This window comes from Panthera pardus, unplaced genomic scaffold (assembly GCF_024362965.1).
Source record: "Panthera pardus isolate Hobbes unplaced genomic scaffold, ASM2436296v1 HiC_scaffold_16, whole genome shotgun sequence".
Taxonomy (NCBI): Eukaryota; Metazoa; Chordata; class Mammalia; order Carnivora; family Felidae; genus Panthera; species Panthera pardus.
This window is the reverse complement of record NW_026526721.1, coordinates 103,639,697-103,653,757: the sequence shown is the minus strand read 5'-3', so window position 1 is coordinate 103,653,757 and position 14,061 is coordinate 103,639,697. Positions and strand designations below refer to the sequence as shown.

General features: G+C 36.1%; 1 protein-coding gene across 3 annotated transcripts; it reads right to left on the bottom strand.

Moving 5' to 3' along the window:
* Positions 1-2,207: 2,207 nt before the first annotated feature.
* Positions 2,208-12,721, bottom strand: TRIM59 (tripartite motif containing 59). 3 transcript variants are annotated; one of them, XM_019440451.2, is made up of 3 exons: positions 12,607-12,721; positions 11,573-11,650; positions 2,208-4,319 (listed from the first exon to the last, which is right to left on the bottom strand). In XM_019440451.2, exon 3 carries the CDS (start codon positions 4,314-4,316, stop codon positions 3,105-3,107), a length of 1,212 nt encoding a protein of 403 aa, XP_019295996.1. In that variant the 5' UTR covers positions 4,317-4,319; positions 11,573-11,650; positions 12,607-12,721; the 3' UTR covers positions 2,208-3,104. The 3 variants fall into 3 exon arrangements, with proteins under 3 accessions (XP_019295996.1, XP_019295999.1, XP_019295997.1); XM_019440454.2 differs by having other exon boundaries at positions 11,577-11,650; XM_019440452.2 differs by lacking the exon at positions 12,607-12,721 and adding an exon at positions 12,361-12,463.
* Between the last annotated feature and the right edge of the window lie 1,340 nt (positions 12,722-14,061).

Genomic DNA, 14,061 nt, shown 5'->3' with positions numbered 1-14,061 from the left:
CCTGCTTCTTAGGCTGTAAGAATCTGACAGTTTGGTAAACAGCAGCAGGCTATGGAGAAAAGTAAGATGCCTGCAGGGTGAGGTGATTTGTCCTTAGTCCCAAGTTGTTGCCAGCAGAGTTAAAATTAAAAGGAAGTTCATTGATGAGCAATAAAGTTCTGAACTAGAGCATGTTAACCAAGAGGCAGCAAGCATACCATCATGCATCTTTGACCTACACGGGAAAAGCCTACCAGCTACTTAATTGAATAAATTCTTAAGGTATTCTATTTAATTTACTAATTTAGACAATCATTGTATCTACAACCCAAACACTGGGAATGTTTTGTTTTTTTAAACCGTTGTGAATTCTGCATGATGAGAAATATTTTATGTGCTTTTCTAAAACTTGTGTTTAAAACTTCCAAGAGAACCAGCAAACTGAGACAGTATCTGAGATAACTCATCAGTTGAAAAGGAATGAATACCCACTATCTTTGCCTCATAAAAATATGTAGGGGTTAACAGCTTCCTTAGTATAAATGGAAATTATATGCTGTTTGTCTATCCAATTACCAGGGGGTTTTTTCCCCCGCTTTAATTTTCTACACTGCATTAGCTCAGTGTTATAGTGCTACTGAAAGTTGGCAACCACTTGGTTTTCAAGAGGAATTTTTTGGTATTGATTAAAAAGTCTTTGCCCTATTTGATTTCTAGATATTGATCCTAAGGAATTAAAACTAAAAGCTCTCTATTCAATGATTGTTTAGGTACTAAAAAGATCCAACAAAGATGGTTTGTATCATAACGGTCATTAAATATGTAAATACATTAGCATGTACTTAAATAAAGTAAAATCTGAAACTCCAGTATGGTCATTTGTTTTAAATCAAGATTATATAGAAGGGAAAAGTAAAACTATAATCATGCTTTTTCAGTGGGTGAGAGTAGTGGTAAATGGAATTTAACTCTTACTACATGTAGAGTTAATTCCCATAACCTATATGAATTCCAAAGATACCACTCCTGAGTTTGAGCACCTTATTGTGACACTCAGTGCAAGTAAAGTAGCAAAATAAGTTTATTAAAATATTTTGTTATACATAAAACTTAGAAATATATCAAGATTATATACTTTAAATTTTATAATTTCATACTCCTGGTAAAAATTACAAAACAGAGGCAGCATGTGTAAGAATCAGTTATTTGTATTCGGGACTATGTTCATGCATACTACATAAAATTTGTAAATAGTTTTGTCTACTAAGAACTGGCAAGTTACAAAATGTTTGTCAAACCTAAAATGTTCATAGGTATATGCTTCAATTTTTAGTTATAAATGATTCTTAGATATAAATTAGAAGCCTTAATTTAATTAAAAAAAAAAACTGGCTTAAAGTTTTGATACCATGACAGCAGGACTTTCAAAATAATTATCAAAATAATACATGGGTTCTCCCATATGCTGGCTGTATGGCCTTGGACAAATTACTTTGGGGTCTGTTTCCTTATCTATAAAAAGTAGAATACCTACTTCAGTAAGTGCTTGACCCATAATAGCTAACAAATATCAGTGCTTACTAATTAATACATGTACTCAAAAAATACATGGCATTTGTGTTGTGACTAAAATTTAATGCAACTTCAGCGTAAAGTTACTATGTTGTATATTTCAATACTTCAATCTCTCTCCCCTCCACTTCCATTAATACCCTGCAAATGTTCTTTGCCCACATGACTATTGTGCTAGATAATTCTAATCATAAATTTAATACAGCCAGCCATTTTTGTGTTAAGACTTCTCAGTAGGGGCACCTGAATGGTTCAGTTGAGCATCCGACTTCAGCTCAGGTTGTGATTTCACAGCTAGGGAATTCGAGCCATACATCAAGCCCTATGCTGATAGCCGAGAGCCTGGAGCCTGCTCATGTTCTCTCTCAAAACTTAAAAAAAAATAAACAGGAGTAATTTAGAACTATAGTCATATTAATTCATGACATTTTATATGTAACCTAGGACCAGGAGCATTCCCTAATATGACCTGGAAGTCTGAGCTAGGTAGGACTCCTAGGGAATGGATCCAAGAGCAACAGCTGATTTAGGATTTCTGGAAAGCAAATAACCTTATATTTACAGTTCCATGGACAAAAGAGCCAAAAGTCCTACCACAAGCACGATTCCAGGGAACTAATTAAAGGAATTTGACTTAATAACTACACAGACTCCCATTTAAGCAAAATTCAAGAAAAGATTAAATTATTGGTACTTTGATATTCAAATAAGCAAATCGCAGAAAACTTAAGACCATTTTTAAAACGAATATAGTTAACATGATGCCACCTAACTCTAATGAGGATGGAATATATCAACAATATACTATTCTAATAACATGTTTTTAGAGCTTTTATCCAAAAATTGGTAAGACTAACTAAAGCACTAACCAAAAGTCAAATTTACACAAACCATAAAGACCATTATTTGCAAGGTCACTGTTCCCTAACACATTTCCAAAATCAGCAGTTTGTTAGGAATGAATGTTGATAGATTTAATGCAATGTTTATCTAAAATACATTAATGTATCATGTATGTTTGATCAGAAATAACCTTAATGTAAGCAATCCCTTACCACTTTTAGACTGCTGCTTGAATTTAAACCTCTACTCACCCTCCTGGTTTTGCCCAAAGGCTCCGGGGCCACATCAAAATAAAGGTATATATGCACTTGAGGGATTTTGCCATCTTTTAACCTAAAAGCTATGTATACATAAAGAACTGCAACACTAACCAACCACTGCAGCATGTGATGTAAAAGAAATAATAATGATAAAAGACAGGACTGGTACAGAAATATTTCAATGTCACAGCGATAAAGTCAGCGTCAAGCAAAATAAAATAGGATAATGTATTAAGTAGTTACTAGATATTCTAGTTTAGACACATTCTGTGTCATTTCTGACATATTTCCATCTAAGACACATGGATGGTTTAACATTTCTATGTATTTGTATTTGCAACTCTGATAATTTAGTTTGCTATTTATCCATGCTACCCTATTTCTCCCTTTAGCAATTGTTGGTCTCTGCTGTACAGAATAAGCCTATTTAAGCAATTCAGATTTGAATTTTCAATGAGAAAATATTTTCCACATGCATTCCTTCAGTAAATATAAAGTGTGACATAGCATATTCTTTAAATCATGCAAATTGTTAGATAAACTTTGGTAAACAGATAGAGAGACTTCAGAAAAACATATTGAAGTGATTTCATTTAAAAAGGTGATTATGTGTTGGTTAAAAAAAAGGATCAACATCAGTATTACTGAAATTAATGTAACTATAACGATGTTTAAAATCTTAAAAAATTCGACTTCTTTTTCATCCTTATCAGGCCAGGAACATGGCATCCTCTTTGAAGAAATTTTCATTTCAGGAATGAGAAGTTTCTTAATTTGTCCAATTTCTGTTCTGCTCCAATCTTCTTTCAATATTTGGCTTACTCGAGGATAAATTTCAACAGGGTAAACCTCAGGAAGTGGTCTTTGTTTCAAAATCTGTACATGTTGGCGGATATCATCAACTTTTTCAAGAAATTTCAGTGGAGACTCTTCCTGTAAAGATGTTGTCAGTGTCATTAATTCAAGCTGCTGCTCTCTTATTTCTTTCATTCTTTCAATTTGTGGAGTGTATTCTTGATTAATCAGATTGCTAACATTACCAAGAGCAGCTAGGAAGGTTTTTTTTTTCTGTTCTAATGTATCACTAAGCTCCTTAAAATACTGGAGAACAACTTCCTTATCACTTTGGACCATCTTCTCTGAATGAGATTTCTGTTCTTCCAGCTTTTCAATAAGACGAGTAAGATCTGTCCAGTGTGTGTCAGTTAACTGTTCAAGCAGTTTTTGAGGTGTATCCTTTTCTTTCAGATAGGCACTCTGAAGATCATCTATGGGATGACCATGATGTTGACCTATGGTAAGGCAATGACCACAAACTAATTTTTTATCTAGGAGACAGTAAACATTTAATGGTTGTCTGTAATGTTCAGGACAGGTAACGATATCTGGATGGTCTTCTTGCTGGTACTTTTCAATTATAGCCCTTAATGCAAAATTAACAGGTAAAGATTCAATACCACTTGGAGCAATTTCAATAATACTTCTGCAATTGGGACACTTGAGTGGAATTCGTAAAGGTCTCCATATATAAAAGTTCCCAGATGCTTGAAGAACATTTTCCAAGCAATTTCTACAAAACGTATGAGAGCATGGTAGTACACGAGGATCTTCAAAAATACTGTAACAAATGGGACATGTTAACTCGTCCTCAAAATTGTGCATTTCCTGTCAAGAGAAAAAAATACTTTAAGCCTACTTACAACAAAGATACCTGTACATACTATGTAAAGTTTCAGGTGTTAACCTCAAAACTATTAATATATTGTGCTTGTCATTTAAAAGACAATAAGATGTTTAAGATTTTTTAAATGCAGCCTTCTGAGTAATACAACTCCTAATATGTAACAGACTGATCATTTTTAAAAATTTACTCACCTTGGGACAAAAAAACATGCTAAACAATTCTAATTTATAATTCTTCAATTAAAGTTATTTAAGTTTGCTGCTATGCAAAAGTAAAATGCAGTCTTCTACTGAAGTCTACTTAATGATAATCTGTGCAACTTTTTACATTCTAAGTGCTAAAATCAAAACTGCACAAATAACTGGAAGTCCTAGCCACAGCAGACAGGAATAAAAAGCATCCATATTGGTAAAAAAAGTTAAAATGACACACTACTTTATATAGAAAACCCTAAAGACTCCCCCAAACTGTTAGAATAAATGAAGATTCAGTAAAGTTGCAGGATACAAAATTAATGTTGTATTTCTATACGTTTATTAACAAAGTAGTAGAAAGAAATTAACACCCACATTTACCAGAATAAAATACCTAGGAATAAGCCAAGGAGGTAAAAGACCTGTACTCTGAAAACTATTCAACACCAATTGAAGAAACTGAAGATGACATAAATTGAAAAACATGCCATACTCCTGGATGGGAAGAATATTGTTAAAATGTCTATACTACCTAAATCAATCTATAGCTTCAATGTAATCTCTATCAAAATACCAACAGTACTTTTCACAGAACTAGAACAAGCCTAAAACTTGTATGGAACCACAAAGGTCCCTGAGTGCCAAAATAATCTGCAATCCCAGATTTCAAACAACTACAAAGCTGTAGTAATCAGTATGATACTAGTATAAAACCAGACACAAAGGACACTGACATGGGCAATCTATGGACAAAGGAGACAAGTACATATGATAAGGAAAAGATCATCTCTTTAATTATATTAGGAAAACTGAACAGCTATGTGCAAAAGAATGAAACCACCACTTTCTTTACACCATATACAAAAATAAAGTGGATTAAAGACCTAAACATAAAACCTGAAAACTCCCTTAAAGAAAACAGAAAATAGTCTCTGGGACATCAGGCTTGGCAACGTTTTACTCGATAGGTCTCAGGAGAAACCAAAACAAATAAATTACAACTACACCAAAATAAAAAGTCTGCCCAGCAAATGAAAAGGCAATGGAAGAAGACATTTGCAAATGATACCTGATAAGAGGTTAATATCCAAAATATATCAGGAACTTCTTTAACCCAACACCAAAAAACAATGCAATTAAAAAATGGGCAGAGGATCTGAATTAACAGTTTTCCAAAGACATCCAGATGGCCAACAGACACGACACAATGTTCAACATCACTGCTCATCAGGGAAACGCACCTCAAAAACCACGAGACCTTAAGTTTGTCAGAATGGCTAGTATCAGACAAGAAATAAGTGTTGAGGATGTGGAAAAAGAAATCCTCCATTGTTGGTGGAGTGTAAACTGGTGCAATCACTGGAAACCAGAATGGAGGTTCCTCAAAACACTAAGAACTGAAATCCAATACAACCCAGTAATTCCACTACTAGGTATTTATCCAAAGAAAATAAAAACACTAATTCAAAAAGATATATATACTTCATGTTCACTGCAACATTATTTGCAATAGACAAGATATGGAAGTAACACAAGTGTCTATCAATAAGTGAATGGATAAGATCTGGTGGGTATGTACATATGTACATATAGATACATGTATTTATATATGTATGTGTATAATACATATAGATACACAATGGAATAACAATCAGCCATAAAAAAATCAGATCTGGCCATCTGCAGCAAAACACATGGATGGACCTAGAAGGTATTATGCTAAGTGAAATAAGACTAAATACCATGTGATTTCACTTACATGTGGAAATCCAAAAAAACAAATAAGCAAACAAAAACACCAAAACAGACTCACAAATACAGAGAACTGGTGGTTGCAGGGCAGGGGTGGGTGGGATGGTGAAATGGGTGAAGGGGCTTAGAAGGTTAGGAGCCTTACAGTTGTAGGATAAGTCACAAAGATGAAAGATACAGCATAGGGAATACACTCACTGCATGGTAGCTGCACTTGTGTGAGCATAGCATAATATATAGAGTTGTTGAAACACTGTATTGTATACCTGAAACTAATGTAATATGCATCAATTATACTTAAAGGTTAGGATTTTTTTTAATGATGCAAATACAAGCAAGATTAAACATTTCACCTAAATAACAAATTGGCATTAGCAAAATTATAGTCTTTAATTCAAGAGAATTCATATTCCCAGTTGGCTCAACAACAGTTTCTAAAAAAAAAGTATTAATAATTTCTCTAATTACTGCTACTATAAATTTCCTAGCTTCTTGGATTGAAATACTAGTATGCTTAAAGCCCAGAATCAGCATAGTGTAATATTCCAAAGTAGTAATTTGAATATTTGGAAGGGGAAAAAAATTTTTTTTAATGTTTATTTATTTTGGAGAGAGACAGTGCATGTGGGGGATGGGCAGAGAGAGAAGGAGACAGAATCTGAAGCAGGCTCCAGGTTCTGAGCTGTCAGCACAAAGCCCGATTCAGGGCTTGAACCCTCAGTCCTTCCAATAAAAATCAGTTTTCAAGATGAAGTGTTGATTGGGGTTAACTATGAATTACTGACCAGTAGAGTGTTAGTGGTAAAGAACATCCTCAGTCCTCTTTCCTTAGTGAAAGAAACCCAGCAGTGGTAACCTCTTGGCAAGATATTTTTGACATTTCCAACAACAGAAGCCTGAAATTTTGCACCCTACCTCCTCTTAAAGTCTTAGTTTGTACCTGTTTTCAAATGCAAGTCACAATCTTCAGGACCTACTTAGCCCTGATAGAGAAAGATCAAGTTACACCACCATTTAGAGAACCTTAAAGAGCAAAACAAAAAAATCCAAGTCCCATTCATGTAAAATATAAAGGTTACACCAAATCATCCTCTACAAAACTAACTTTTAAAAGTTTAAGAAGACATCTACAAATAATTCTGTACTTTTAATTATTAAAAACCTCTTTAGATTTTTTGGCTCTATGCTCTTTCATCATTTTGGAAATCAAACTCTTATTCAAGTCTCATTGGGCCCAGCCTCCTCCCCAAATTAGATCCCGTATTAATCTCACTGAATGCTGTACTGCCAATTAATAGCACTTAAATAAACTCCAGTTAAGAGAATTTTGTAACATTTGCCTATATATTAAGATGTAAGCCTGCAATAAGGGCAGGAATTATGTCTAAACACAGAACCTGACACATAGTAGGTATTCACTCAATATTGGTTGAATAAATACTCCCTCTTAAGACAGCAATGTTAATGAAATGTCAGATCTTAGTTTTGTTTTTTAAATAGCAAAATCTCTATTTTGTTTAGGAAGAGCTATAATAGGAGAGTCTACAAGTCTATCAAAAAATACTCCATTCAGATTGACAATATTCAGAACCCTAATGGGCCAAGATGTGTCACATAGATAGTAAGCTTAAACTGTGAAGCATTCCAGGAAACTAAAGTAACTGGGCAACAGTACAGAAGATGACATTCACTGCAGGTAAATGCAAATGAATGCATGTTGGGAAGCCTTCATGACAGCTCTAATCACACAAAAACCATCCATGAAAAACAAACCTGTTCTCAGAGGACTTTAGTGATGTCAGAATTCATAATGAAGGAATAAACAAAACAGCACTTTGCAGGGAAAAAATAACATTTGAGCAGTAGACACATATTCAATTTAGATTTAATATTATTTAATGTTTTAAGTACCAAAATTAGGCCTAAAACAGAATCTAACCCTTGCCTCCAAAGTCCCCTATTTGTCAAAAGCTAGAAAACATTTTCCCTGAGAACCCATCTGGGGACCCCAAAAGCTCAACTTTGTTTAGAATGAAGATATTCACAACATTATTGAAAGAAAATGTCAGCTCTTGAGTTCACATAGAAAGCAAATATGGTCTCAAAAGTTAACTTTCATATAATTAGAAATTTGTGGATAACTTGAAGATACATAAATCAAATTCCACTCTTGGAATTTGGAAGACTACCCTCTTGCTGAGTTATTAAAAACGGGTTTTAGGCAATAAATTTATGACAAGTCAGAACTGGTTAACAGAAGCAAGCCTTGCTGAAAATAACTCTGTAAAATAACTGGTTATTGCCTGAGAAACAGAAGATATGGGTGGTTATCATGCTTAGAAGCTAATTCTTCCAAAAACTAGTACAGCATTTCATGCACTAGAAGTTTTCCATATCCAGCCCAGACTTTTGGGGAGGGTGGAGAGGAGAAAAAAACTTCACCTATGTATATTTTCTAGGATGAGTATCTTAGATTTAGCTATGCTGTATGTATGATACAACACTGGAAACTAGAAGGCAGTGAAGGAATGGCCTCAAAGTTCTCAGGAAAAAATGGCTTCCAACCTAAAATTCTATACCCAGAAGAATAAATTTTGAGGGTAGACTGAAGACAGTTGACATGAGAGGCCTAAAAATGAACACTCATCCACCCTTTCTAAAGAAGCTACCTCAGGGAAATAAGAAAAGCAAGAATTCTCACTCCGTTAGTGGTGAAATTAAATCCAGGACAACTGTGCAGCAAGTATAGGGAACAAGTCATCTGGAAGAAGATGACAGATCCAAAAGGAAGGTCTTTGAGAAATGGAACTGACAGACTTCTCATCTGAACATAAAGGTAATGACAAAACTAAATTTTGGGAAAAGTGACTGAATTACATGGGGCACCTATGTGGCTAAGTCAACTGAGCACCTGACTCTTGGTTGGCTTCGGTCATGATCTCATGGTTTGTAGAATCAAGACCCCACTACTTGAGCCTGCTTCGGATTCTCTCTCTCTGCCTCCCGCCCCACCATCTCTCTCAAACTAAACAAAGAAAAAAAAAAGTTTGCCATTTGTTCTGAAGATAGATAATATAACAAGACTCCAAAACCTAACAAACACAAAATAAAAATCAACTAATTTCAAAAATGGATACTGTCCTAAAATCCCGAACACAGTATTAGCAAAAACAAATCCAGAGTACATTAAAAGAATACAGAACAATGACCAAAATGAGGTTCTTCCCAGAAATGTAAAATTAATTTAATAAAAAGGAAATTATTAAGTCAAAGGAGAAAAACTGTATGATCATAAAGGATGTGGAAAATACACATAATAGACGATAGTAAACAATTCACAAAGATAGAAAGTGAAATAGTGCTAGAGGGAGACAAGATGGAGAGTTATTGTTTAGTTCCAGTTTGGGAAGATGGAAGAAGTTTGATGCCAATGGATCGTGACAAGTTGAACAAAAATGTGAATGTACTGAATGCCACTAAACTGTATACTTAAAAATGGTTATAATGGTAAATTTTATGCATATTTTCAACACAATAAAAACCTTCAAGTTTTTGCCTATTATCTAGTCTTTCCTCTGCAAAATTAATTGTAGAATCTATTTATATTATTTTACACTTTTAGAAAGCAAAGAAGTAAAATAAAAGTAACCCATGTAAAATGTTTTCCTCCAGTGAGTACTAAAACCCCCAAAACACTAATAACTTATTTCCAGATTTCCTGCTTCCCTTTTTAAAGTCACCAAGAAATAAATATAATAAATCTTTTTCAGAAAAAAATTTGAGGCTAAATCATCTACTTAAAAGTCATTTCACAAATTTGTGTTTCAGTGTCAAAGATAAACACACTTCTGAATTTCTAAACTTTTTATGCAGTCTTTCTCCAGAAAGCTGATTTCCTATGGAGCCTCCACAATGTCCAACTAGCATATTATGGATGGTCAGTACACATAATAGATTATGGAGAAATTAAGCAATACAAAAAAAAAAAATATTTTCCATTCTATTAACAGTTTAGTGTGTAAACTACTTTTTAAGTTTTAATTCACTAATAATGCCTTTCATCTCTACACATGAACAGTAATAAAACATCCATTACATTTTACAACCTCTGAAGAGAAATTATGTTTACCACATTATAGAGTTAAGTGACTTGCTCTAGAACTTACAGTGTGAGTCAGCTATAAGTCTGGAAAAATTTTGATTGGGTCTCACATATTTTGGCCCTGATACTACGCATATGTAATGCAATTTAAGATTACTTTAGAGGTGCCTAGGTGGCTCAGTTGGTTCAGCATCCGACTCTTGATTTCAGCTCATGTCATGATCCCAGCGTTGTGGGATCAAGCCCCACATTGGGCTCGGTGCTAAACGTGCAGCCTGCTTAAGATTCTCTCTCTGCCCCTCTCCCCAGTTTGCATTCTCTCTCCAAACTAAAAAATAAATAAATGCTTTAAAAAAAAAAAAAAAAAAGATTACTTTAGAAATACTACAATTGTGCCATCTATATACATAGGGCAAGATTTTAAAAATACTTTTATACACATAAACATACAAAAATAATGAAGGATTCCCATAACACTTTCAAATTAAAAAAAAAAAAACATCCTATGGTCAGACAGGACTTTAACTCTGCCCATTTGCACTGTTCTTGTATTTTCACATTAACCTATTTCCCCAACCTAAAAAAAAATTATATATATATATATATATATATATATATATATATATATATATGCAATTTAACCAGGAACTGAAATGAGAAATTAAGGTTTTCATTGCTTATTCCATAATACTTTTCACAGTGAAAATCTATTTGGTGGAAAACATCCAGCAATATGTCTGCTGAAAGGCAATGTTTAATATTACCTAAAATCAAAATTTCACCTTGCCAGACTAGGTAAATTATGGTACCTTACTTCAAAGGATAGCTATATAATCATCAAAAAAATGCAAACCAGTATGTAAATGGATAGTAAAATGGTGTCCAGGTAACAATAAATGCAACCTGCAGATCTGTATGTATAAGATGATACCATTTGTGTTTAGATGTACACAAATCCTTGTAAAATTTCTGAAAGAGTATACAAAAGTGACTAACTTCAAATTATAAGTCAAATGAAGGAGTTGTTTACTTTTCATTTTATGCTCCTCCTAGACGGCTTGAATTTTATACAACAACACGTCTTTTTTAAAAAAATTAAAGAATCTCAACTTACACTTGAAATCATACACTTAGTAAAAATTTACTGAAAATTTATTTTGTATTCACTTACTGGTTCAGAGCTTACCTACTTTGTTGATCTTCTGGCTTAGCGACTGAATATACTTTATCTTCTCCAACTTTTTCAGATTCTTTTATTCGTATTCTAAAATTAAAATAATTTTATCTGAATGTTTTCAATTTACATTCTCAAAAAATGTATTAAATATGACATCATAGGAATGGTTATTTCACTCTGATGTTTATCTCCTCTATGCCTCATTGTGTTTTTACAAAAATAGTGACAAATATCAACAGTTGGTGGAGAGGTATCACCTGTACCTTGAAAAGCCCAACAATTCTGTGACCAAATAAATTGTCACAAAAGACCTCTTTTTGTAACGTCAAGTATCTTACGAGCTCTTGAAAATGTTAGCCAACAATGGTGATGACGGAGCAAACATTCACGCTCATTTTAGACTGCTTAAAGTTAACTTGAAGACAAGAAACATCCATGGACGGAAAGATCTTGCCAGCTTAAAATAATAAACTCTGATTTAGGGTATCCCATCATTATTACGTCCGTACATCTCTCAGTTCTGCCATTTAAATGTTGTGGGACCCTGGGTCAGTTTTTCCCAATGCCTCTCAGAACTGAGGTTTCACACTTGTAAAATGGGCATAATTACACCCACTCTGTTAAGTCTCAGGAGAACCTCTCACAACCAAGGGCCTCAAAATAACAGCCTTCTCTTTCTCGAAGGTTAACGACAAATCCTCCCGAGCCTCCCTCCTAATGCACTTCCACGGCCCCGGCGCCCTTCGCCCCCCAACCACGCAAGGCAGACCAGTTCTGTGGAGTGCCGCTCTTCTCACCCTCCACCACAAAGGGCTGCTCCCTCACAGAGAAATGCAGTCCACAGCGGAGGGAGGAACACAAGATTCCCCAAACTCCCCACCTGGGACAAGAGAGAATAAATGCAGTACTCATGCCCACCATCTCCATCAGCAAGCCCCTGGACTCTCCTCCAAATACACCCAGTATACCAGCCTGTGCTACAGGGAAAGAACAGAGACCCAAAGTCGCATTCTCGGACCCAAAGGCACGCTCCTTAGACTCACCCCGGGGAGGAAGAGACAGAGGTACTCCACAGGCAGAAACAGCTCTACGGCCTCCAGGCTAGGCGTCCCCGAGATGCTCTGCGTCCCCGCCCTCCTCCGCCCTGAGGGATTTCAGGTGCCCAGATGGGGCGGGGCCTCGCGGAGCCTCAGGGCGCAGGCGCAGTCTCCTGGCAACATTCAACTGCGTAGCATCCGCCAATGGGAAAGAGCGCGGGGCCCCTGTTCAAAAGTAAACTGCCCGCAGCGCCTGCGGAGGCAGAGACGTAATTGCGAGGGCCTGGCTCCAAACTCTGGGCCAGCTTCCTGCACCTGCGCAGTAGGCGCGGGCCCGCCTCTCAGAAGCTCTGGAGGCACGCGGTAGGAGGCGCTTTAGTGCGTGCGGGCGCTTTTAGCGGCCAAAGTCGTGGGCTGGGCTCCCTCTTGGGGCGGTGAGATGTCCGCGGCTCCGGGAGAGGTGGGGCCTGGCGGTGGCTGACAGTTTCTACAAGAACGTTTCATAGGACTGTGTTTTACTTGGAGCCAATCCGGCACGTCCAGATTCTGGACTTGGACGCGCAGCGTCTCCCTTTGTTACCTCACAAGTTCCCGGTAGCGGGACGTCACCGACCCTGAGGGCACACGCACACCGGTGCGCAAGTTCCGTCCCCCCGCCCTCCAGTCGGACCTGGACCCTAACTGAGTACCTGGCTGAGCCTAGGGGAGGGGTCTTCTGATTACCTACAGTTTTCTTAAAGAGAACTTACTCTGTGACAGCTAGTGGGACTACAGGACTCATCAAAGACCGTCTCCCTAGTCTCCCCCACCTCCTTTTCCAACTTCATGAAATTAATCGACTAAAGATGACTGTTGCTCAGAATTCCTGATTTCTGACTCAATCTCTTCACCCTATTTCACCTTCTTAAGCCCCTAGACTCAGAAAACATACAGTTCAGTAGTCCTCTTCCCTTTATTCTTGAGAAACTTTATCCAGCTGTAGCTCAAGACTCATCACAGCTTCCATCTCTTTAACTGTACTGAGAAGTCATGTACCGCTCTGCCAAATAAAACAGCCTTGGTATACTGTATATTGCCAATACATTCAGGTATTAGGCTCTCATGCATTAAATTATAGAAAAATATTAAACATAACATAAAACAAGATAATAGCGTGAGTCCCAAATTTCAGATGTCTTCACCAATCCAGTTACTGAAAGTTTTGCTTATGACGTATGGATTCTGCCAGTATCCCAAGATTCCCACCCTTACATGATGGTATATATTCATTTCAGCTTTATTATGCATATACATTTTCTATCTAAACACTGGTGTCATTGATAGATTTTTAGTTTTCTGTCAAAATAATATGGATATCGTTCCTTAGCAATAAATGCACTATACTTCTATAAAAATTATTCTCTTTAAAAGAACTGAACCAGTAATATTAACTATGGATTTGGGGTGATTATGATGAGTCAA